The sequence below is a fragment of the Vombatus ursinus genome, unplaced genomic scaffold, assembly GCF_900497805.2.
Source record: "Vombatus ursinus unplaced genomic scaffold, bare-nosed wombat genome assembly UNPS02014791.1, whole genome shotgun sequence".
Classification (NCBI taxonomy): domain Eukaryota; kingdom Metazoa; phylum Chordata; class Mammalia; order Diprotodontia; family Vombatidae; genus Vombatus; species Vombatus ursinus.
Window position 1 is genome coordinate 2,313,528 of NW_020954569.1, and position 27,764 is coordinate 2,341,291.

Sequence of the window (27,764 nt, forward strand, 5' to 3'; positions counted from 1 at the left end):
TGTCTCTGGTTTAACATCTATATACAAAGTTATAAGTAAGGATACAATATTTTTATCTTAAGCAAGTAAGGATGCAACTCAATGATTGTTTTTAGTGTAAATATTATCTTAAGGACCTCTGGGTAAGATCTTAACAGTTGCAAATCTCCAAATAAGTTTAGTTTTCTTCTTGTATTCTCAGACCAAAATTTGGTTTGAAAAGGGAGTGAGTACAGAGAATGTGGAGACAATGGAAGTAGATAGCTTTTCTAAGAGTTTGCTTATGAAAAGGAGAAGAGATGATGATAGCTCAAGGGGATGAAGGATCAAGTGAGGCTTTTTTAAGGATGGGGAGATTTGGGCATATTTGTAAACAACAGAGAATGAGCCCAAATATTGGGAGAGATTGAATATTGTGGGTGGCAGGCATAAAGAGGAAGGATGATTGTGGGCCAGTTTGTCAGAGGAGATGGTGGGATGCAAGGAGACAAGTATAGAGGTTGACCTTGATGAAGAGAAGGTATATAGTAGACACTTAATGGCTGCTTGTTGATTTACTGTAAATTTCTGAAGTATTTAAATTTTAAAGAACTATTTCATATTCCCTTTCATACTTAAAAATGAAAGTGATGGAATGTATTTCTCATTTACTATATCCTAATCATTTTTCGTTCTTGATTTTCAGATAAAAATGACTCAGAAAAAGGAAGTCACACTGCCATTTTTATTTACACCGTTTAAGTAAGTGTTTCATTTTTATTCCCTACTAAAGAAAGACTTTTTTACCCTGATTGATATTGATATAATAAAATATAGTTTACTAAGAAACTATTTTCCTGATGTTATAATAATACTACAATAATGGTCTTTCTATTTCTTTGTAAGATAATAAGCCAAGTTTTGTAGCCTAAGTTCTCCATATTTGTAAGCTTAGAAGCTGCATTAACTCTTTCAAGCCAGTGCTATTAATTATTAAAGTGTAAGGTTAAGGACAAGGCTGTAAATGTTCTGATTTTATCTAGTCAGATAAAATAACGTTTTTCTTCTAGCAGATCTATTTTTTCAAATTGATTATCATTTGTTTCTGTCAGAATTAGGCCAACCCTAGATATCCTAAAAATCATTTTGTCAGTGAGTTGAAGCTACTTTTCTTACTAACCATGAGATAGGCTTCGTTGTTCCCTCCATCTCAAGAGCTTTCATAATTCTATAATCTTCCTTTTTGAAGAGCCTTTTGAATTTTATTGACATCATTTCTTTCAAAGGAACTGTGAAACCCAAAGTTCCTATGTAACTTCTGGCTCTTCCATTAAGTCACTTTGTTACCTTAGACAAATCACTTCCCCTTTCTATGCCTCAGTTCTATCATATGTAAGATGCAGATTTTTTTAGATCAGTTCAGATGCCAAAAGTCTGATTCTGGGATTTACTAGTTTTTAGCTTTATAGGATCTTGGAAGAAATTAAAAATTTTATTCAAAGATTGTAGACTTGTACACAAGTTTGTACAGAGCTTGAGGACCATATTAAAATGAATTCCATCAGGTCTCAGGTAGCAACGTACATAAAACCATAGAGCACAAAAGGAAATATACGGAGAAGGAACTAATTATACTTTAAATAGCTGCCTGATTCTGCCACCAGGCTATTTGTGTCTTTGAAGAGTTCTGCCCATCTGCCCAGTTCTGAACTAGGGACAGTGAATTGCACTTTTCACAATTTGAATCAGCATTCAGATTTTTTTTTTTGGCAAATCCAATTTATAGATACAGAATTGACTGTGTGTCTTATGCCAGTTGTCATGTTTAATCATAGTTCTTTCCTCCTGCTACAGCATGTAACTAACTTCCAAATATGTATTGGACTCTCCACTTTACTCTTTTTAAACAAAATGTCTTAAAGGTTTAATTGAAATTTCTTTAGTTTGTATGTTTTTCTCTTCTAATCTCAGCTGTTATTGATTTTCTTATAATAGCTTAAATTTCTGGTGGCTCCTAATCTTTTCCTTAATACATTAGAAACTTATTGTAAAGGTAACCTATAATACAATCCTTCAGCATGGACCAAAAGGTTAAACAGTGTGATAAACAAAGTATTTCCAGTAATAAACCCTGTACGGTAAGACTTAAGAAGAACTTTATACTAATTTCCATTTCATAGTGGGTGATAGTCTGTAGAAGAAATCAGATGTCTTCCTACAACCTATCTAAATATTTTGTTTTCCTCTTTCTTCTCTTTTTCTTTCTACAACATATCAGATATGTTCTGAATTCCAGCTTAACCTCAGCTACATTCTAGCAACTACAGCATGGAATTATTCTCTTAAATCTACATTGTCCTTCCTAATTCCACTGCCACCACACTAGTATGGGCCCTCTTTATTTTCGTTTTTATTATTTCTAGAGGAAGTTCTTCATCCATTATAGCTTGTATTTGACAGCTTTTGAGAATCTTTCCGGTGTTAAAATTCTGTGATATGTTGTTCTTCCTAAATTCTTCTCATAGGTAAACATCCCTAGTTTTCTTTAATTCATCCTGCCATCCAAGATAATAGGATCTTTTTTGGAGTCAGAAGATCTGTGTTCAAGTACTGTCTCTGAGTCTTCTTACTTGTGCGACCTTAGGAAGTCATCTAATCTTCTCGTTTGTAACATGACAGCATTGAATTAGATGGTGTCTAATGTCCCTTCCAGCTTGGAATCTTATGTTCTAAGGGAAAATTTTTAGAAAATCAGGTCCCATATATCTACATTGAATAGACGTGTATAAACAAAGGATACCTGCCAATTTTCCTGGCTCCTTACAGCAGTTGTTTGACATCATCCTTATCAATCCTAGTAACAAATGTAAGGGAGAGATCCAGAAGGAAAGATTACATTTGGGCTCTCAGTGGGTGTAGGCACTGCTCAGGGATGTGATTATTTTCTTTTATCTATAGGGAAATAGACTCAAAGAGGTTAGATAACCTTTTCAAAACCATACAGCAAGCGAATAGTGCAGTTGAAATTAGAATCTTCTCAACTCCTGTATCGCTCAAGCAATGACTTACTAACACTGAACACCTGGCATCTTAGAAAAAAAAGTAAAAGGATATTTCAAATTTCATTAAATGGTTTGGCATTATGAAGACATAATGGATGCCATTGGATGCCATTCCTAAATACTTTTTGGGGAAGATAATATAGTACAGGTGGGGACTAAGATCTTGGTTACCTGATACCTATTCATCTATCAGTCATCTATCTATCATTTCTAAGATCCATCTTTCTATTTTCTTACATACATCATACATGTTATGTATCATATAGTTCTTATATACATATATGATATATGTGTTTATGTATGTGTGTATGTGTGTATATATAAATGGATGTAGAATTAATCTTTAATCTTTAGTTCTTTGGGTATGTCTTTCAGCTTCTGCTTGTTGAATTGCCAAGTCTCCAATTTTGATATATTTGCAATACTGAGATTTAAGTGATGATCCATAGAATAATGATAAACTCTCCATCACTGGGAGCATTCAAGTAGAAGCTCAGTAACTATCTGATGAGGGTGTTGTAGAAAAGATCTGGGAGGGGTTGAGAGAGATAACCTGTCCAGAAAGGGCTTTGGAGATGCTGAAGGTCTTCTAGCCCAGATCATGTACCATGAAGATTAGTTGAAGGAACTAGACATGTTTAACTTTGAGAAGAAGAAGGCTTAGGGAAGACTGTGATAGAATTTGAAAGGTCCTCAGGCCAAAGAGGGATTAGATGCCTTATGTTTGGCCCCAGAGGAAAGACCTAGCAGCAGTGGGTGAAAGTTGCAAAGAGTCAAAAAGTCTTGATGAAAGGATGACATGACTAACCACCAGAGTTCCCCCAAAGAACAATGTGTTGCTATATCAGGAGGGAGCAGTTTCCTTCTCACTAGAGATTTGCAAGCCAAGGCTTGGTGACCATTTTTCATTTAGGAGATTGAGATGATTTTTGTTCAGGGACAGATTGTGCCAGGTAGCCTCTGAGGTCACTTCTCTGAGTAAGGTCACTTCTCCTCTGAGAATCTTTCCAGTCTTCTTACTCTTCACCACTTCTTTCATCTGGTGACACTGGCCTTTTTTATTATTTCTGTTTCATTTACGTCGTTGTCACCTTCCCAACAACCCCCTACCTCCAATAAAACTCTCCCTTATAACAAAGACATACAGTTAAGCCAAACAAATGAACACATTGACCACATCTATCAGCTTATCTTCCATCATCTCTCTACAGAGAGTTGGAATGTATATTTTATCATTAATCCTCTGTAGGTGACTGATTATTGCATTGACCTGAATTTTGATAGCTTTTAGCATTGTTTTCCTTTTCATTGTTATGGTTGTGGCGTATATTATTCTTTTGATTCTGCTTATTATAATCTGTATCAGTTCATATAAATCTTCCCACATTTCTCCAAATTGTCTCTTCCAACAATGCTGTCTTTGTCATTATATTCATATGCCACAGTTTGTTCAGCCATTCATTATTTGATGGGGGCCTACTTGATTTTCAAAACATGATTAGAAACCTACTACCTTAAAAGGTGCTTCTTTGAATGTTTGTGTGTGTGTGTGTTGACACACATAAATATGTGTGTGGAGAATGAACATATATGCATATGTAAACCAATGTACATGTATGTACATGTATGTGTGTACCCATTTATACATCTACGTGCAGTATGTGCATGGACTATATGTGTGTGTGCACACATGTATCTGTTTATCAGTAGATAGATCAATAGATAGATGGACATCAAAATATATATGTTGAGGCAGCTAGGTGGCATAATGGATAGAGCACTGGAGTCAGGAAGACCTGAGTTTGCATCCTGCCTTAGTTACTTCCTAGCTGTTTGACCCTGGTAAAAGTACCAAACCTTTCTGTTTCCACTTCTGTAAAAGGGAGAAAATAATAGCACTTATCTCCCTGGAATTTTGTGAGGAACAATTGACATAACATATATAAAATACTTTTCACATCTTAAAGGACTATATAAATGCCAGCCTGTTATCATTATTGATGTTCTTGTTGTTATGATTATCTATTAGTTTTTTTCTATGTGTGCTTTTTAGCCTCCTATATATATATATATATATGTTTTTTATATATACACACACACATATGCTTAGTAGTGGGATCACCAGGTCAGAAAGTATGAATAATTTAGTCTGTTTCCTATTTTAGTTTCTAATTATTTTACAGAATAGTTAGGCCAATTCATTTCTCTACCAATATTGTATTAGTGTGTTTCTCTTTCCCACTTCTCTGGATTACTTAAATAGCTTCGTAATAAGATCTTGAATCTACTCTCTTTGCCCTCTAACCTGTCTGTCATAGCTTTGCCAAGCTATCTCTTGCTTATGGTGAGGTCTGACCCTCTATTCCTCCTCTAAGAAATCTTCAGTAGTTTGCTGTATAGTTGCTAGTATAGTTCACACACCTGGCATTTAAGACCTTTTACAACTTGGCATTACCCTTCCTTGCAGTTTTGTGACACAGGTGATAGCTGTGGGTGTAACAGGAGTTTCCTGTTACACATGAAAATTTCGGAACCCTGATGGCCACCCCTCGAAAAAAAAAAAGAGTTCTTATTAGATTACCATACCATCCACTCTCTAAATCCTAACTCAGAAACCATCCCTTCATGAAATCTCTCTTGATCTTACTCCTCTAATCTCATATAATATTGTTTTGTACCTCTCTGATGCACTTATTATTTCTATTATTATAACTCCTTCATCAGTGTTCTACTCTGATACCTCACCATGATGTAGAAATGAACTAGGTTTTCAAAGGCTAAGCCATTGAAACAAAAGTTATGTCAGATCCTACCAAGATGGAAAGGATTTGAGTACCGGTCCAGTCTCAGTATGGATATTTATCACCCAAGGAACAACTTAGCCAATGTCTGAGCAACTCACAGTTTGATCATGTAACAATGACCCTTTTCACCCCAGCATCTTTTGAAGACTACTAGATGAGTTCTAGAGGGGCTCCAGTCTGTACTGGTGGAGGGAGTACCCACAGCTATGAAACTGAATCTCAAAAATATACAGTGCTTTAAGGTTTGTAAAATCCTTTCATCATCACATAGGTAGTTCAGATATCATTATTCCCACTTTATTAATGGTCAAAACTCAAACTCAAGCAAGATTAAGTGACATAATTACGCATAGTGACACAGCTAGTAAGTGCTAGAGCCAGGACTCAAATCCATTTTTTCTAAACTCCATCTTCAAAGATCTTTCCATTATATCATCCTATTCTTCATGTGATGATTATCTATATATGTGTCATATCCTCAAACTTGACTTAGTTTCTTTAAAGGCGTGACCTATGTCTTTTCTAAAGTTTCAATCTTCTGTAGTGCCAAGGACATGACAAATGATACAGTCTTAATATTTGCTGCCTTCAGTCAACTATAATTTAATTGATGAGTGAGTGGTCACATTAAATGTTATTTGCAGGGGAAGAAGCATTCAATAAGCTACTTGAGATAACTAAGTTTTATAGAGAATTTAAAGTGCCACAACAATTTTGTTTTAACTTTGATGGAAATCTGCACAAATTGTATTATACCATTTCCTTCTTAAACAGAATATATGGAAAATAATTTATCTGTACATGACCTACAGTCATCCTTATGAACATCAGTGGTATTGAAGATCTGCCTATAACTGCAGATGCAATTACAGATGTTGTGTATATGCACAATACAACATGATTTTCTTCAAAATTTTTCAGTTAATAACCTTTTTGCAAGTGGGTTTTCTGATCCTTCAGATAAGCATCATTGCTACCAAATGTCACCTCACAATGCATCTCTGATTTTTTCCTGACATAATGGACAATAAGAAATTCTCTGTCTCATTTGCACTATTTGCTTTTGGTATGAAAGAAGAGTACTGTATACCTAACCTCATCTCTGCTACAGTGCTGCAGGGGAGGCTTGTTCCAAAGCCTGAAAGTTCTCTTTGGCCCTCAGGAGTTGATATTTATATGTCCAGATGTTAGGTATGCCCCTCTCTTAGCAGACTATTGTCTGGTTATTTCTGCTTATTTCTTATTTTCTAGACATGCCAGAGAAACAATTTATTAGTACTGAATTGTTGGTTTTGTTGAACCTTTTTTTGTGGGTAAATCAGACATATAATTCAGATTTCTTCTTAGTAATTTAAGCGTTGTTCAGTTGATCAGTTATGCCTGATTCTTCATGACCCTATGGACCAACTGTCCATAGGATTTTCTTGGCAAAGATACTGGAGTGTTGTCATTTCCTTCTCCAGTGGATCCAGTAGATCCTTTTGTCAGACAATCAGAGGTTAAGTGACTTTCCCAGGGTCACACAGCTAGGAAGTATCTGAAGCCAGATTTGAACTCAGGTCTTCCTGATTCTAAGCCCAGTGCTCTGTCCACTAACCACCAGCTGCCTCCATAATTTAAGTACATTTTCATATATAAGCATTATATTAATAAGCAGGGTTTTATTTCTCAGTCTCTTCAGTCACTCCTGTTCTGATTAAGTTAGAATTACATTTTCTCTCTTCTGACACTGCAGAGTGCGTGGTTTGTCCAAAGAAATTCAAAATACATTTTCTGTCGCTGGAATTTTGGGGCAGTTTTCTGTACAACAAAATCTCAAAGGATCAACTTGGAAATTACAGGGGAGTCAGGAGTTAGCTCAGGCTGCAGAAATTTTTTCAAACAAGTATGTTTCCAGAAGTGACCCAGGCTGCCTTAGGATGAAGACAGTTCCTCTTCATGGGACTTCTTTGAGGAGAGATTGTAGAGACTAAATGACTACTTTCCCATACCTTATGTTACAGAGGGAATTCCTATTCTTATACTACTTTGATTGGATTATCTCTAGATAAATTCCCCTGTCTCAGATTTTGTGATTCCATACACATTTGACTATTCTTGAGTGATACAGTTCATTATGATGGTAACATTTGAGAGTGTTTTGTTTTTTTTTCTCCTAGGATTACTAATTTACACTATGAAGCAAAAACAATTTTCTGCCTATTTGATTTAATAACCTTACAAATATCAAAATCTTAAACAGGATTGTTGATTAACTTTTTTATGCTTCGGTAAAAAGCTTTGCCCATTTTGTTGAAGTACTATAGTGGCTACATACCAAGGCTATTGCAATCTTATTACACTTTCAGTTAATTCTGATGTACCAAGAATTATAATCTTTTGCTTATTCAGAGCTATTTTTTGCTAAAACATATAATGCATTAAAGCTGAAAATTCAGTTTGACTTTTTAAATGCTTATGTATGTTGGATTATCTAACAGGTAAAAGGGTTTGAAACACGTAAGAGTCTTTTCTCATAGGAGCTGTTGGAGAGTAGAAAGTAATGGAAAAAATACTGAATTTGGAGTTATAGAACTAAGGAAGTCATTTAACCTTTGTAAGGCCTTGACTCCCTCCTCTTCCTCATCTGTAGAGTTGGACTAGATGATTTTTAAGGGCCCTTCCAGAGTATGATCCTTTTCTCTAAAAGTTACTATAGCAACACCATTTTGGTGTAATTATTCTCTGGAGAATGGGTAGTGAAAATTCTGATATAGACAACAAAGCCTTCATATTCTGCGCACCGAGCAGGATATAAACCTTTTCTTTAGTGAAAAAAGTGACTCCCTGTTCTACTAAAATGTACCAAGCAAAATCGCTTGTGTTTGGTTCTAAAAAGATTGATGTGGTACTATTAATAAAAGCTGAGTGTCAAACAACCCTATTTCTAATCTGACAGAAGCTATAATTCAAAATATCTTTACCTACAATCTTTAGGATTTGCCTATTTGCTCTAAGGAATTATTTTTCCGTCGCTGTTCAGAAAATTAGATCAGAATCACCCTAAACTGTGAATCCAAAAGAGAAGTCTTTGAAAATAGAATGTGATCAAGAGAGGTATTTATTACCTGCTGTGATTACTACAAGTAAAAAGGAGCTGCAACATCATATTTTAAATAAAAGATCACTTAGGAATTAAGATGAAGTAAAATCATTCTTAAGGAATTCAGTATCATTTTGGAAATATTATCGTAGAGGAAAAATATTTATTGGTACATTTCTAAGGGCTTTCAACATTTAAAATTCATAAATTAAACTGAGAAATAGAATTTAAGTTCTTCAAGGTAGAAACCAGGATCTGCATGATGTTTCTACTGTAATTGAAGAGTTGAGTTTTCTGCGCAGGTCCTATGGTGTTAGTGTGTTCTAAAACTTTGGTAGCTGTCATCATTGAATAGGGGTAGAGCAGGTGTTCTTTGGCTTGGCAAAGTATCCATATGTTACTCTACCCATTTTCTAGTAGTTTCAATTTTAGTTTCATGTTTTAATACTACCTTTTTTTCATCATAGTAGTATATTAACCCTGTGACATATTAATTTTCTCAGCCCTCCTTGTTTTATTCTACTCTGTAACAAAACAACACACACACCCTCTGAGCAAACTGACCAACAAATCGAGCTCCCCTGACACTTTATTTATGCTTCTGCTTCCCCTCTCCCCCCTCCTCCCTGCTCTTTCTCCTTTCTACCCCCTCTTCTGCATGTACCAGGAGGAAGAAAGTGTGTTTTACCTGTTCTCCAGTACCAGAATTGGTCATTAAAATTAACCTAAGTTCAGTTACCTTAAGCTGTTACTTTCATGTAAATCATTTAAGTGTATACTGTTCTCCTGGTTCTCATTTGCCAATGTTTTCATTAAGAAGTATAATTATTTTCAAGAATACAGTAAATGAAATTCATTTAAAAATCTGTCATCTAGATATGCAAGTGGGCAGTGGGAGAAACCTAGAAAAACAAAGAACACATTTTCTCAGTTAGCTACAGGTGTAGGCACCCTACATGTATGTCAAAGGGTACCCCAGGTCACTTCTCATCAACACCCTCATCTGCACTATTAGTTCATGCTACTCCCCCTGCTTTTAGTTTGGCAGCAAGTGCATATTTCCTTCTCTCCTTGTAAACCAGCTCTTCCTCCTCCCTCCTCTACTCCCTACTCACTGAAATGAAAAGAGTCTTGACTGCTGAAAGATTGTCAGCCCTTGGTTAAACCCCATCTCTAAGCATTTGTTTTGTTCTTCCCACATAACATTTTTCCTTTCTGCATTTGCTTTCTGCCACAATTGAAATGCACTGCCTCCTTACCTCCCACCTCATAGAATCCCTAATTTCCTTCAAAGCTCAGATCCCATGCTACCTGCTATGTGGGGCCTTTCCTAATCCCCCTAGTTTCTAGTGCCTCCTTTCTTCCCCACCAAAAAAAATTTATATTGAAATTATTTTGTATATATGTACACACATATGTGTGTGTGTATGTTGTTAGCTCCCACTATAGAATGTGAGTGCCCCCTACTCTTGGACACTGCCACTACTCTCGTGCATGTCCTCATCACCTCATGCTTTGATTAATGTATTAGTCTGCTGGTGGGTATCCCTGTCTCAAGTCTTTCCCCACTCCAGTTCATCCTCCTCGCAGTCATTAAAGTGATTTTCCTAAAGTACAGGTCATCATGTCATCATGTCATCTCCCTATTCAGTAAACTCCAGTGGCTTCCTGTTTCTTCCAGTAGCAAGTGCAAAATGCTCTATTTGGCATTCAAAGTCTTTCATATCCTAGCTCCCTCTACCGTTCTAGTCTTACTCCCCTAAATGTACTCTTCTATCCAATGACATTGACCTCCTGGCTTTTCCATGAATAAGATACTCTGTCTCAGCTCTGGGCATCCTCTCTGGCTGTCCTCTATGCTTGGAATGCTCTCCCTCCTCTCCTCTGACTGCTGACCTCCTTGGCTTCCTTTAAGAACCACCTAAAATCCTACCTTCTACAGGAAGCATTCTCTATTCTCTTTTGATTCTAGTACCTTTCCTCTGTTATTTCCTATTAATCCTCTTCATAGATTGCTTTGCGTATATTTGTTTGCATGTTATCTTCTCCCATTAGATTGTAAGCTCCTTGAGAGCAGGGACTGGCTTTTTCATCTTATTGTCTCCCCATTGCTTAGCACAATGTCTGCCACATAGGAAGAGCTTAATAAGTGTTCATTGATTGATTAAAGATTGAAGGTAAGGATGTTTTATTTTTGTCTTTGTAATCTCAGTACTTAGCACACCTTCTGGTAGATAGAATAATAGGCTTTTAATAAAGGCTTATTAAGAGGTCAATTGATTTTTTTATCTACAAAATGTCCTATACCCTTTTAATAGCTTTAGCCATGTCTGTCTCCACTGTTTACCTTTTCAAGTCAAGTCAATAAGCATTTATTAAGCACTCATTATTTGTCAGACACTGTGCTAAGCCTTGGGGATACAAAGCCAAACAGAAAGACAGTCCCTACCTATAAGGCGCTACATTTCTAATGGTGAAAGGACACATAAAAAAGAGCTGAAAAAGCAGTGAGGGATGATGATACATTGACATTGTAGAAAAAATCCTGTGGAGAGTCAGGTCTATAGCCTGGAGAAGAATGAAGACATGCGTGACTTGGGCCTCTTTTCACAATGTGGCTTCTGGGAGGAACCAGCCAATCGAGGGAGAGGCTGTAGGGGTAATGTAAGAAGTCATTGAAGGGTGGAGTGAGCTTCCAGGGTGAAGAGATTTCTATAGAATGATGAAAAACTCTTATGTAGAGTCAAGAGTGTAGCCTGTGGAGGAATGAAGGGCATTTTCTTCTGTTAAGTAGTTAAGAGCTTATGTGGTAATTAGTATTTTATCATCTCCTGTTATTTGCTGTAGTATCTCAGTTAGTAGGATGTTCATTCAGTTTGATTCAGTCTTCTTGTGTTCCAGAGCAGGCAGCCTTAACACACCATGTAGCCTTTCCTTTCCCCCTCATTTTCTGACTTTGTGTTCCTTGTTTCTAAGCCATCTTTTGTACATATGCCATATCTATATACACATCTGATTCTTCTAAAATCAATCGAGACTAGTCTTTCTGGATAAATAGCATATTTTGACTCAGCATTTTACATTATGACTTTTTCATGGAGCCAGAATAATTTGCAACAAAATTTTTGGTCATCATCTACCAAAATAAGTTAGCAATAGGACACATTTCTCCACTTCTATTTTTGTATACTTAGAAATAACTCTTGGTGGAGTCCTAGGCAGTGGGGGGAAGGGAGAGGGGGAGAGGTTAAGGAAGATGAGGATACTGGCTGTAGTGAAGTCAGCATGGTATGAAGATGATGTCCAGAGGTAAAGATAGTAGGTACAGATATATAGAGATGTATATATTTCATTGATATGCCCAGTCAACCATCTATATAGAAATATATGTATGTGTATGTGTGTGTGTATATGTGTATACACACACACACACACACACACACACACACACACACACCTCTAGCACTGTAGTCAAAACCTTCCAAGTTAGTAGAACACATAGCCACCAAGAATCCAAGGTCACCCTTATTTTATGATAAGGTATCTGAATAGGACTTGTAGAGGCCACTAATACTATGCAGTCTCCTTTTATTTATGCAGGGACAGTAACAGGATCAGGAAAAAACAAAACACAACAAAACAGGGTACTAAGAATCACACCATTTTTAGACCATCTTCAGAAATTTAAATTTTCATACTCTTGATATGTTAAACTTTGTCCAGTAACCAAGTTGATGCATGACTGTAAGAATTTAACAGAATCAGTATTGACACTCTCACCATATGTGAAATACAGATATATAGAAAAGTTGCCGCTAAGGAATAGCTTGAAGTTAACAGAATTGTTTTCATCATATGCTCAAAGGCAACAAGAAACATTACTAAATCATGTCAAAGCAGGATCTTCTCTATACTTCTCAGTTAATTTTGTAGCTGTGATGATACTGTATACCATAGAGCAGTGGTTCTCAAAGTGTGGTTTGCAACCCTGACCTTTCCATGGGGTCTGCTAGGTCGAAACTATTTTCATTGTTAATACAGCAAATATCAATAGATATAACGCACATAAACAAAGCTTCTTGCAGGGTGGGGAATGCTCCCAATAATTTTTAAGAGTGTAAAGGGATCCTAGGCCAAAAAGTTTGAGAACTGCTTCTTTGTACATAGTAGGCACTCAATAGCTACTCGTTTTAAAAAATGAACATATAAAATATAAATTTAGAAAATAGATAAAATGGCAGATTCATATTTGTATTACAAAAGGATTCAACTCTGAGTTGATTTAAATGAGCTCCCATAATGCATTTAAAATATAATTTGTTTTTTTTTAAATTTTATTTCTATACAGCTTTTCAGGAACATGGCTGTTACATAAAGGGAGGTGTTGCCACAGTGAAATTAATCATGAATTTTAAAAGGCGGTACTGAGAATGTATTATACATTTAATAACCTAAGCATTTGACATACCCAGAGGCAAGTGGAAAAGTAGAAGCCTCACATACCTGCCAAGAATATATGCCAAAGATCCAAATGCTCCTACTTACTACAAAAATACTCCCAAAAGCTGTCATCCGTCAGCTTTTAAAATAATCCTTAAAGGGCAGGTAGTGTTGACATTGTGAATTATATTCAAAAGAGGTCAGAGAAACATGGAATCCTAAGTTGATTATTTTAATTTACTTTCAGACATGTTACTATGACTTCAAAATGTGCATTAAATTATCTGAAAGTGGTTCTTTTGTGTGTTTCAGTTTACCTTTTATGCACGGGAAAGAATAATGTATTCCTTTTTCATGGGGAGTTAGACTCCTACTTGAAACTTCTACCAGAAATGAGATAGGTTGGAAGAACATTGGGGCTAGGCCTGCATTTACCAACTTTAGCCAGCAGGTGGAGATGAGCGACTAGGCAGAGGATTCAAGAAGCATCTGCCACAGTCTGAGAGGAAAACTAACAAATGCAGCAAAAATTAGTTTATTTTTGGAAAAGCGTCCAATGGGGTTTGGGGTGGGAGGTGGGTGTGGATAGCAAAACCTTGTGAACCTTATAAGAGCTGAGTGAAATAGCCTCCGGATTAATAAAGTTGGCAATGTAGAAGAAGAATCAGACGGTGAATCTGTGAAATTCTTTAAAGGAAAGTGGAAAAAGATAGGGAATGTTACATTTTGTTCCTAGTAGCAGAGAATACTATTTTAAAAAATTATGTGAGAGAACAAAACTCTGATTTACTATATCTATATCATAACATTTAGATGGAGACTTGAAATACATATATTTAAATTGTAGCAAATGAATTTTGGTTCTTCATAAAATTAGAATCATGTTTCCTACTATAAAGGCACATGCAAGGTGAATAGGCTCATTTCTAATAGGATTTTTAGAATATTTATCAAAAATACTTTTAAAAGTTGTGAGCCTTCCTTTTTCTTCACCAATCTCATAATCTTTAGGGCATTTAATTTATTGTCATTTTATTAAAATAGAAAATAAATTAAAATAAATTAAATGTATTCTCCTCACCTCTAAATCATAAATCCTTCAGTCATGGGAAAATGTTGGGTCTGGTTAATGAGATCTTTTTTATACAATTACAAAGAATGACAATTTTATCTTTCATTTTTCAAATGCCAAAATACCTCCATCTTCTAATATTTTTCTTAGAGTTTAGGAAAGGAAAATGTAGCCCATGAGATACCATTTTCATCTTTCCATTTAGAGCTTGATGGAAAGACTGAGGGTTTCTTGCTATTGAAGGAATTTTAAATGAATGAAAAATATTGAATAAATAGACTTTTTATCCTTTTACTAATATTTTGTTTTTCTTCTTTAAAGTTTATTTGTAGTTTGATGTTTTTCTTGATTCTTAGTTTCACCAATGTAACTGGATATTTTGCCCATACAGATCACAGCTCTTTGATGTTTTTTGTTTTGTTTTGTTTTGATTTGGGGTTTGTTTGGTTTTTTTTGGTTTTGTTTTGTTTTTTAAGATTAAGAAGCATTTACTTAGTTTTGGGGGAAGGCAATCAGGGTTAAGTGACTTGTCCAGTGTCACATCGCTAGTAAGTGTCTAAGGCCATATTTGAACTCAGGTCCTCCTGACTCCACAGCCTGTGTTCTATCCACTATGCCACCTAGCTGCCCACAGCCCTTCAATGTTGAGTGACTTTCTTTGGCCAAGAAATTCATTATGGGGTAGCTGGGTGGCGCAGTGGATAGAACACTGGTCCTGGAGTCAGGAAGACCTCAGTTCAAATCCAACCTCAGACACATTAAAAAAAAAACTTACTAGCTGTGTGACTATGGGCAGGTCACTTAACCCCAATTGCCTCACCAAAAACAGACAAACAAACAGGAAAAAAAAAAAAGAAAGAAATTCATTACTTGGTGACTGACCTTCTGGAGACCAGCTTCTCCAAAATCAGCTAGACTGATTCTCTGACAACAGACAAAGCCAGCTTGATGCTAGGCCTGTATTCAAAGCTTTTGCATCTTGGCAAGGTCTAACAAGACTTTCTCTTTCCTGGTGTACCCTCCAGTCACACAGGGTCACCTCCACGCACCATGAGATATCAGAATAGGAATTTAGTAGAGGTAAATATCCTTCTCTCCACTACAGTGCCAGGTCACAGATCATATATCTAGAACTGTAAATAGCTATAAATAAATAAATAAATATATATATATATATGGGGACCTTAGACTTACTCAGAGTCACACACGTAGCGAGTTGCAGTTCACACATAGGTCCTGTGAATTCAGATTCATCCTTTTCCACTGTACACATGGATGCACTGTGGAGATACTCGTATCAGAGATTAGAGTAAGGACGATGGAATTGTAAAAAAAAAATTACCTCCTAAAAGATTTAAAAAGAGATTGGTCTAATGAGATTCATTCCTTGTGAAGTATTGCTTTCTATGGAAAGTTTCTCTCAATTTCCAGCTGGTGCTGAACCTTCTAGAATATTTGTCTGGACCTGGGGGAAGGGCACTGTGTTAATGAATATACTAGCCAAGGGTATAGATTTAAAAGAAGGACAGATTTTTTCCCCTTTTGAAATTATTTGTTCTCAAGTATATGTTTTAAGTACGCCTTTTACCTTTGCACTTCTGTGGTTTTGGGATTTCTTAGATGCTCATTATCCTCCAATTCTTTATTATCACCTGCTCTCTCCTTGCTTTGCTGTGTAACATAGGGGCTGCCTATTGATTATCAAGGCAGCTTGATTACCTAGGCAGCTAGATGTTACAGTGGATAGAGAGCTATGTTTGGAGTCAGGAAGACCTAAGTTCAAATCCTGCCTCAGACATTTGCTCGCTCTGAGACCCAGCACAAGTTGCTTAACTTTTCTTTGCCTCAGTTTCATCATCTACAAAATAGAGATAATAATTGCAACCTCCTAGGATTGTTGTGAGGATCAAGTGAGATAATAATTGCAAAGCACCTAGCACAGTGCCTGGGACAGAGTAAGTACCATATAAATGCTAGCTATTATTTATATCAGCCATTTTGACTGTGTGACCAGCCTGTATCCCCTTCCAGTCATAAATACCTCTGATGCAGCTTCTCCTGCACAGTTCTGCATTTGTCAGGTTTCAGTCTATTCATACCCACTGTATATCTCTCCATTTCCCTTTGGGTGCCCTGTAAATTTAATTTTCAGAGAATGTGATTTACTTTAACTTCCAGTCATACAGCATGACAGGAAGAATTAGAGATAACGACAGGGATTGAAACTATTATAGGTTAATGCGCCTTCTCTGCAACTTAACAGTCTTAGAGAGTTACGCAGAGCCCTGAGAAGTTAAATACTTCCCCAGGGTCACAGAGCCAGTTAGTGTGGGTCAGAGACGGGTCTTAAGCCCAGATCTTCCTGACTCTGAGGCCCACTTCCTCTCAAATGCCGCATTCTGTCCCTGACCGGAAGAATACTGATACTAAAGATAGAGGCCTTTGTTTTAGGGAGAAGCAGGGGTTCATTAAAAGCATCACACAATTTCCAAGGACAGTCCAGCAGCTCTCCTCAATAACAGGGCCTATAGAAGGGTACTTTTTATCAAAACACAGTACTTATTTTTTTAATGGTCAGTGAGTGAAATTATCCCTATGAACTTTGATTTCTGGATATCTGTTACACTTCAGATGAATAATCTGTTATGTTTTTATTCATATCTGTTCCTCAACACATTGATGTAGAGGGAAAGTGACATTTGGTAAATGTCACTAAGTCAGTTGAATACACCGAACCTTAGGGGTCTAAGTTCAGGTAAGGGTAAGAAGGTAATAGTTGTGAGGTAAGTTAAGAGAAGCTCAAGTAGAGACGCAGACCTCCTTTGCCTGTCCCTTAGGGTGAATGGCGATGTTGGAGGATGGCCCATAGAAAGGAAGCGAATGGTTTAGAAACAGTAACTGGGACATGCAGTGTTTGCTTCTGTTGCTTCCTACAAATGAGGATGTTCAGAGCAGGGTAGGCTTTTCCAGATTCCTTCGAAGAAGTCACAATGGTGGAAATAGAAGCTCTCTCCTGGTTATCAGTGTTGACGACTCACATCTTGCACTTCTGAGGGAGATCAGCAACCAGTATTGTTGCTTGTTTCTGTAATACCACTGGATTTAAAGAGGAAATGAGTTGAAGGGAAAGGAGGAGGGAAGAAGGGAGAATTAAGGGAAAAGGAAGGAAAAGGGAATGACAAGAGATCATTGTATAGGCCAATGAGTAAAAAGTCCATGTTTGTAGCCATAAGTCATTGGTTAAAGATAGAGGATTTAAAACATTTTAATTTTCAATTAACAAGCATTTTATTTTCTTTTCCTTCCAACCTACCACTGAAAAGAGAAAAACAAAAACCCTTGTAACAGATATGCACGGTTGAGCAAAACAAATTCTTACATTGTCCATCCATATCTAGACATGTATATCTTGTTGTGTATCTTGAATCCATCACCTATCTGTTATAAGGTGAGGAGAAGAGATCATCATCTATCCTCCGGAATCACGTTGTTAATGTTCCTGTTGCTCTACTTGCAGGAATGTTGCAGAGAATGAAGAGAAATCATTCAAATAACATTTACTGATATATAATATTTCTCAGAGATAGCTTTTAACAACTTAAAACCAACTATAAAGAGCTGTATGAGAAATTTTTTGTTGTTTTTTTCTCTCAGTTTGCACTGCTTGTTGCCAACTATATGAAATAAAACCATGATGCAATAAATGTGGAAATGGTCTAGAAGCTTTCAAAGAAAATGCACCTACTTTCAAATGATAAACTTTAGGAGGGAAAACTCAAGTATTTGAGCATTTATACATTTGAATCAGAGACAAATCCTTGGTAATGCAGAAGATAATGAGGTTTGCTTTTCCTTCAGTTGAAAGGAACTCTTCCTCCCTCTTTCTTAAAGTTTTCTCTTAACCTCAGTTGTCTCATGTGAGGCTCCCCCTGTCCTTTCATCCAACCAGAGCTAAAATAGTTTCCTCTAGAGGACTTACGCAGTATTTTCTGAGTAGAATTTCTTTCCCCTCCTACTGATCTCTCATTGACCCCATCTGTTCTGATCTTCCTTGTCAAGCCCTCCTGGCTTTCTGATAATTTACCTGGCAGGAGTTTCTTTACTATTTCTCTTACCCTTCCATTTCCTTATTTATTCTTTTTGTACCATAAACAGATTATGTAATGTCCAGAAGTAGTTTGTACTCTCAAGTACACCACATTCTTAAGAAGGAATAGAACAAGATAGATATTTTTTTCTCAAAGTATATAAGAATTTTTGCCTTTTTTGAAATGTCCATGGTCCATATTTATTTCTTGAGCTGGATTAGAATTAATTTGACTAGGAGGAACAATTCATAAGAGCTATTTACATTTTACTGTTAAAAATTCTTATGCCTACTATAGTGGACAAACTACTGACCTTGGGAGTCAGAAGAGACGTGGGTTAGAAAACTTCTACTTGTGTGACCCTTCTAGCAAGTGGCTAAACCTCCCTGGCATCTCAGTTTCCTCACCTGGAAAATGGGAATAATACTTATAATACCTTCCTCATAAGATGGGGATCAAATGATCTGTGTAAGTGCTTTGCAGACTTTAAGAGGTTTTATAAATGTGATTATTATTATGCCATATTGAAATAAATTTTGTTTTAAAATAATTCTTTTTCTCAAGGCATGTAGATAAAAAACCTAACAAAAGGCATCGTATATATACTAATGGTTGCACTTCTTAAGTGTCAACCCACCTGCTCATTTTTTATCTTTTTAAATGCAAATATTATGGTGTCTCCTGCCTCTGAACAGGAAGATGTGATGACTCAACCTAGCACCACAGCTGGATTGGCTGACTAATATCCTTAGGAATAAATACAGGATTTTGAATTAAAATTAGCTTTTATTCTTTATTCCGCCCTCATCGTCCCATCAAGTAACAGTTATATATGATCATAGATTTAGAGCTGTAAGGAACCTCCAAGGTAATCTAATAAAACCCCCTCATTTTACTAATAAGGAAACTGAGGCCCAAGGAGGTTAAATGAATTGTTCATGCTCACATAAGTTGTAAATGGCAAAGCAAGGTAGGATTACCCAGGTACTCTGACTACAACCCCAAAATATTTTCCACTACCAAATTGCACTCTTCCTTACACACACATTTTGGGTATTTAGAATAAGTAAGAGTGTAAGACAAGGTGAGGCTTTCTTGAAAGAATCAACCAACAAGCATTTATTAAAACATCTATTTGCCAAGCACTGTGCTAGACCCTGACACTGAAAAGACAAAAATAAAACAAATCTTGCCTTCACTCATTTTGCAATCTTTGGGTGGGAAACAAGATGTATATACAGTATATCTAACAAATTAATTTGTTAATTAAATTAGTTAATTAGTTAATTACATTAGCCAATTGGAAGAATAGTGCTATGGCCAGAGATAGGAAAGTTTGGAAGAGGGATGGGTGTGGGGGGAGGGAAGATAATGAGTTTTATTTTAGAAATGTTGAGTTTAAAATACTTATAGAACATCCAGATTGAAATATCCAATAGACACTAATGTGTGACTAGAGCTCTGAAGAGGTATTAGGGCTGAACATACACACACACACACACACACACACACATATATATGTATGTATGTATGTATATATATATATATATATATATTATAGGAACTAATGAGGTCACTAAGTGAGGGAGTATAATGGAAGGGTGAGAATAGGAGAGGTGAGAAGAGGAGTCTAGGACAATTCTTTTGGACCAACCAAGTAGGGGCATGGTATAGATATCATGCCAATGAACCTGAGAAAGTATGATCAGACCAGTATTCGGAGAACAAAGAGAGGGAAGTGTCATTAAAACCCCAAGAAGAGAGGAAGAGAGTATCCAGAAAGAGAGGATGGTCAGTTGTATGATGTACTGAAGAGGTGCCAAGAAGGATGAGGATTATATGTCTCAAGTATGAGAGAATTGATGAGAAACTGAGAAAGAAAACCCTTTACAAACTTTAAAATGCTGTATAAAGGTCTATTGTTTTTTTATTACATGATAAAAAAATGAAGTTAGAAAATCATAGAAGTCCTAGAAAAAAATAATGGTTGAAAAGGGCTTTAGACCAAGTTCATCCTGTGTTAGAGGTGTTTTTAGAGTTAAATCTTATGCTAATAATGTTAACTCACATTTATCTAATTTTGGGGTTGGGGATGGAGGCAGGACCTGTTATTTTATTGGTGTCTCGGAGCACCTGGTAAATAAGGTAATTCACTCAGCAAATGCAGATATGCAGCTAATTTAGTTTTAGAGTGTGACCAGCTGGCACTGAGTGGTCAAGGAACTTGCCCAGGATCACAGAATCTGTATGTGTCAAAGATTGAACCTGAACCTAGGTCTTTCTGTTTCTAAAGCCAGCTTTTTCAGCATGACTCTTCCCCTGCACAATCAAACTGGCCTCACCATCCCCAGCACTGTCTAACTCCTCCATCTGTGGCTTTCACCATATTCTTAACCTAGTCTTGGAATTGCCCAGCTAACTCTACTATTTTCATTCAAATCTTCCCCATCCTTTAGAGCCCATTACTTTTTCCGCGTAAACTTCCCTCACTACTCTGATCCCTAGTGATTTCTCCCTTTATATGAACTTTTGAACTCCTGTTGCATGAAGTTTTGAACTCCTCAGTACCACAGTACTAAGTTTTTGATTGTATACTTTCTTTTGTACTTGTATCATTAGTACCCTTCACATCTCCTGGCCCACTTAATAAATGATTGTTAGTTGATTTAATTACTCTATTGTTTCTTTGAATGTGTTATTTTGTATTCTCAACTGCATTGTTAATTCCAGGATCTTTTTAAAAATCCTTGCTAAAAAAGATGATGCAGCCCAGGTATATAATGCAACTCAAGTATTTTTAGAATGAGATCTTCTGATAATGATAGCACCTCATATTTGTATGACTTAGTTTTTCAAGATGCTTTCCCATCTGTTATTAGCGTTATCCCCACTAAGTACAAAATTGGAGCAGGATGTAACTTTTCTTGGTACCTTAGATCAGTGATTCCAAAGTGGGGGCCATGGCTATATGAGGGAGGGCAGTAGCATGACCCTAAAAGATGTGTGATAAACAAATCACAGGATGCGAGGATGGATTGAATCTTATGTTCCCCCATAATAATCCATCGTGGACAACTCTGCGATACAACTGCACCGTCCCCTTTGTTATAATTGAGCCTTGCCTTTTGCTACTGACCTCCTTTGGCTTCACCAGGTGTTGGCCCCTTAAGGCAGTTATAACCTAACTGAGTCCCAGTACCCAAAGCATCTTTAAGACAAAATTCGTCTTTCCTCCTAGCATCCCCACATATTACCCCCTCTGCCCCTAAATCACTTTATGACTGATGCAGGAGTCTCAAGCAGGCCCTGTGCTACCAGTGCCTTAGCCACTCTGCCCCCATTTTTTGTTTTCTGCAGTACACAGTAAGCTGCAGAGTGTGAGTCCTTTTTGATGGGTTGCTATCTTTGCAAACCTTAAAGCATTATATAACTGTTACCTGTTATGTTGTGTTTTATTATTATTATTATTGTAGCTTGATCTTTCCCTAACTTCCCTAATTCCATTAAGGGAAGCTCTCAGTTTCTCAACTTCCTTGTCCTTGATTCCTCACTCAGCTGAATCTGTCTACTCTCTTCAAAGATGCTAATGATCTTTTAATTGCCGAATCTGATGACCTTTTCTCAGTCATCATCCTTCTTGACCTCTCTACAGCATTTGACTCTGTTGCCCATATCCTTTTCATGGATAGTTATCTTCTTTGCTCTGGCTTATGGAAAATGATATATCATTTATAAAAATTCACATCTGTACACTTAAAAAAAACTTAGAGATAATTTTTTTTTACCTCTCTAAATATCTTCCAAATGAAAAGTTTCTGAACGCATTTGTTAAAAATACAAAAATGCAACAGCATTTGATTAGTCTTCAAGAATGACTGATTGAAATCAGGGAAGATGGAAATTTACTAGCTGAATTTCAACAAAGACCTTTGCATAATTGGTAGATAGGAATGAAAAATGAGTATCATGATTTAGTAAGCACAGCCAACGATGCATTTCTTCCATTTGGATCTACGTGTCTTTGTGATGTATCTTCTTCAACTGTGACAGCCATTAAAGCCAAGTATCAAAATAAACAGAACTTAGAACCAGACCTTTGAATTGCTGTCTCACAAAGTTTTAAAGTATGATTTATAATAAAGCATAATCTTTCATGTTGTTCTCACCAAAACACTATAATAGTTTAGTGAGAACAAATAGGTTTTTCTACCATTAAAATAGTATTTTCAAAATATTTTTAATTTTTATTTTTGTGTAAGTTTTAGAACATATAATTATAAGTGAAATTGTACTATGAACATGATTTATAAAGAAGTAAATATACCTATATTCAGAGTATAATTTTTTTGCTGATGAGAGTACATGATCAAAAAAGTTTGGAAAACCTTTCTCAACTCACTGGGTTGCCCTTTTGTTACACACTGTGACGGGAGTCATTTTTGTCCATTACGGATTGGATCAAAGAGTCTGTTCTTAAGCATAGGAGTTCAAACATAGGTGCTCACAAGGTCAAAAGTATGGGTGTCCCCAGAATCTAGGAGAGAGGATGTAGTAAAAATAGTCCCTCTATCACGCTCTAGTTGCCTAATGTACCCGTGCCTCCATTTTTCCTTTTATATCCCACATTCTTCAGTTCCCTAAATTAAATCAACCCTTTCATTCTTCTCTAAGATTTCATTGGTGCTGTATGTATGAATCATAATAGAATCTTTTGAATGGAAGGGTCCATAGAAGTCATCTAGTTGTCTTTTTGCTAAAGATGAACACCAATAGAAACAGTTTTTGATAGAATATTATTTTCTATTTTTCTTTTTTCATAAAAGTATCCTATTTCTGTTATGCTGTGTGTTAAATAGACTTTTTTTGGGATAACCTGGGAACCTAGCCATCATTTATAACATTGTTCCTATGAGAAAATGTGTTCCAAGTCCCAATGAAGTCATTTACAAATGAATTTTGGAGCATATTGCAACTAGAGATTTCCTGTTTACAGAAATACTCAACTGTAGCAAGAAATATGTGAAAGCATATGAAGAAAGGAAGTTGGCAAAAAGTTAAAATGTCTGACCCATGTAAAGAAACCTTTTGAGATAAGTCAACATGTCCAATGTAGAAGATATTTTAGATTGATTTGGTTTGATTTAATGAACAGAACTAGGATCAGTGAGTAGAGATGAAAGAGAGAGAGATTTTATTTCTATAAGGAAAAGCTTCCTAACAATTAGAGCTGTCCAAAAATGGAATGGTATATTTTGTAAGGTAGGAAATTGTAAGGTATTTTGTAAAGTAGGAAATTTCCTATCGTTGCAATTCTTTGGCCATTTTAGAGAATATTGTGAAGGGGATTCTTGCTTCAGACATAGTGCCTCTCAAATCTGAGATTCAATGATTCTTTGTGTTGTATAATTAATTACTTTTGTTTCATGTTTAAGAATTACAGTGATGCAAAAGGAGCCATTGCCTAGCTCTGAGTCACTTTATATGTTGTTTACATACCATCTTTGCTAATATAATATATTTTAAGTTACTTTAAGAATTTAATTATTAACAATCCTTGGTGCCTTATCATTCAGCATTTGGTTCATAGCTACATTCTGAAAAAATTAGTTTGTGAAATAACATAACTATATTATACACACATATGTATTAATCATAACAAGATGGTAAATTTTATTTAATTGTAGAGATAGGGACTAGACCTATGATTTCATAAGGAGAGGAAACTCACGAGTTCTACCAGTGTAGGTTGGTACCATCTCTGCAACTTGTGATCTTAGAGGGTTGCCTGGGGCACTGAAAGGTTAAGTGATTTACCCATGTCTTTCCAGTTTCAAGCCCAGTTCTCTGTTCCCTATGCCACAGTACCTAATTAATACAGATGTAATCATCTTCTATTTTTAAGTTTTTGTCTGAAGGTTTCACTGCAAGGTGCTATATAAGTCAAACTTAACTATCAAAGCAGTTAATCACAGACTGGCCAGGGTTCTGCAAGCTACAACCAGAGGGCTAAATCCAGCTCTGAGAAAGGTTTAAATTTTTTAAATACCATAAAACCTTATTTTAAAATGTAAAAACCATTCTTAACTGGAAGGACTGTATAAAAACACACTATACAAGTTGTAGTTTGCTGACCCCTAGGGTCAGAATGTTCCTTTGAAACAGATCGAGTAACTTCATTTAATCAGAGCATTCCTCAGGCATAAAGAGTGAAGTAGAAACACTAATTTTGTCAGGTACATTTAAATTTAACATCTCTTAAGGGATCAATTATAAGCATTTTTGTAATTAGCTCATTTATAATTATGTTCATGCGATGAAGTAATTTATTTATCTTCTTGAAACTCTGGAAATTATGTCAAATTTCCATTTTAAAGAAAATTCTAAGGCTCATGGAAATGATGATAAATTTCCGTTTTAAAGAATAGCTCTCGGCTGGCTCATGGAAATGTACGGATGGAAGAAACTTTGGAAGATCACTTAAGTTATGTTTACTACTTTCTGCTAAGGACCACAGCAAAGATAAATAACTAGGATCTTGGAGCACTGAATAGAAGTTAAAGGGAGAGAAATTTCACTACAATATAAGGAAAAAATTTCTAATGATTGCCACTATCCACAAAGAAAGAAATTCAGCCTCACTCAGAAGCATCTTTCTCATATATATGTATATGTACATATATACACACACATATTTATGTATGTGTGTATATGTATGTATGTATGTATGTATATTTTAACAATACTCTGTCTTTCTTGTAAGAGCTGAAAAGGACATTAGAATCCTCTAATTCAGTTTCTTAGCTTGAGGTATATCGGGGGGTCCATGAAATTGGATGGGAAAAAAAAGTACATCTTTATTTTCACCAACATTTACTTCCTTTATAATACCCATGTATTTTATGCATTTGAAAACATTCATCTGAAAAGGAGTTCATGGGCTTCACTGGGCTGCCAAAGGGGTCCATGAAACAAAAAGGTCAAGAATCCTTCCTCTAATCCAGTCTCTTCATTTCAGAATTGAGGAAGCTGATGCTTAGAGGGGTAAAGTGACTGCCCATAATTACAGGAACAGTAAATAGCATAACATGGATTTGAACTCAAACCTTTTGACTCCAAATCTAGAATACTTTCTATAATAGGATGCTAATCCTGTTTTTTGTTTGTTTTTAATTTATAGTTGAATAGTATTGCTCTTACAAAGTAATAGTCACATTGCCCATTACTCTTCCAATGCTTAATTATACAGTTGTACAGTTCTACTCTGCATTCTTTAAAATGCTGCATGAGTAATAAAAAATACTCACTGTATTATCATCTGCAACTTTATGCATTCCTTAAAAAAGTAGAAGTTTAAAGATTGCTATCAGGTTTTAAATTATTTTAAAGCAAAACATAAGTGCTTACATGGATATTGTAATATGTGGATAATGAAGAGCTCTTCCTGGTTTATGCTTAATCTCCGGTGAAAAGGTTCACTAAATTTGTTACAGTTGATCTAATCATTTCACTACCAAGCCATTCTGCATAGAGGTTCAATGTTAAGTCAATGTGTCTTGTTCTTTTCAGAAGTTCTTCCATTTCTGGATATAGAGTTATTAACGAGAGCTAAGCAAGTCATATATTGTAATAGCTCCGTAAATCCATCCTAGATTGAACACTTAAGTCACTCAACAGATATGAGTATAAATATCAGGATTCATAATTAACACATACACAAGTGTGAAGTAACACAAGTATAAAGTAACTTATTTTCCTCTAGCCAGGGCATGAAGTTGCATTTTTTCCTCCTTGTTCATTTTTATACTGTTTGTGCTTTTTTGGGGGGATTCAAGCATTTTCTTTCATATCCCACATTGTTTTCTTTTTAAACATTTCTATTGGACAGCAGTATTCCCTGGAATACTTTCAGTTTTTCATGTTGGTTTTTAGAAAGTCCTTGAATTTTTGAATACTTGTTGATATTTTGGAGGTCTTTTCTCAATAAATTACCATCATATCCCGCCCTCCCCCTTTGTCTTCCTCCATTTATTGATTAGTCTAACCATTGGTCCACATTTCTACTTATTTTTTATCAATACGATCATATCCCTATGTATTTCTATGCTTTTATCTTGCCCTTATCTTTTCTTTGTATCTTTTTCATCAACTCAAGGTTACTTGGCAAGATATATTGAAAAGCTGCATGAATAATCAAGTGTACACTGGTTAGAAGCAGTTTTTCTCCCCACCAGAGCCTTCTTTCAGTTGTTCATTCTCTTGCCATCCTACACAATTTGGTCCTTTCTAATGCATCACATGTGACTGTTGAATGAGTAACACTAATATTCAAGTGATCATAATTTTATAGTATTCTCTTAAATTTTTTCCATTTACAAATAAAATTTTCCATTCAGATTTTATCCTCTATTTTCCCCCTAATGATTTATACTCATGAAATCTCTTAAAATTATCTAGAAGTATTGTTACAGGAAATCCAGGATTTATAGACTTACATGACTAGAAGGGACTTTGAATATTGCTGTTTTACAATCTGGGAACAGATGAACCTGTGCTTCCTTTGAGTATTTCCAATTCGATTCAACAGTTATTACAAAAAAGTAGATTCCAGAATCTAAACTTCTTTCACTGTAAGGAAATTCTTTCTTACATCTGAGCCCAGTTCCTTATACTATGGTTTAAGGCCATTTACTCTCCTTAGGGTAGGTAGAGATTAGCTAATCAGAATCAATTTCCTCTGTATAATAATTCTTAATGCATGTGGAGACAGTTATTTTCCTCTCACCAAGGCCTTTCTTTTCCAAGCTAAATTATTTAAGATCTTTAACCTTCTCTCAAGGAAAAGGTAATTTTCTTCTCTTTAATCCTTTTTGCCACTTTTTTGAATCCATTCCAAGTTCTCTGCATCTCTATTTGCTTTTTGACATGAAAGCAAGGAAAAACTAAGCAGACAACCTCCTTAGCAGTAAAGGGATATGCTTACAATATTGTGAAGGAATTACTTTTTTTTAATGAACTATTACTAATAGAATTAATATTCTATTAAGATAGTGAATTCATGTTTAAATTATCTTTAAATAAAAACAAGGCTTTCTGATTAAGGTGTGTGTAGAATTCTCACATTTGGGAGCTTCAAAAGTTATTATATTCATGAGTCATATGATTAATAAGATAAATTTTATATATTCTCACTCACACATAAAATCCCCCAAACTTTCATGGATATCTCTTACAATAATAAGAAGGGAATAAAATGATCCT

General features: G+C 35.8%; 1 protein-coding gene across 6 annotated transcripts in view; it reads left to right on the forward strand.

Moving 5' to 3' along the window:
- The window catches only part of PIGN (phosphatidylinositol glycan anchor biosynthesis class N), a 225,864-nt gene that overhangs the window by 107,944 nt on the left and 90,156 nt on the right, over positions 1 to 27,764 (forward strand). For all 6 annotated transcript variants that reach the window (XM_027868736.1, XM_027868738.1, XM_027868740.1 and 3 more), the window contains one exon: positions 665 to 720. In XM_027868736.1, coding sequence (XP_027724537.1) covers positions 665 to 720 — 56 coding nt within the window. The remainder of the gene's footprint in view (positions 1 to 664; positions 721 to 27,764) is intronic.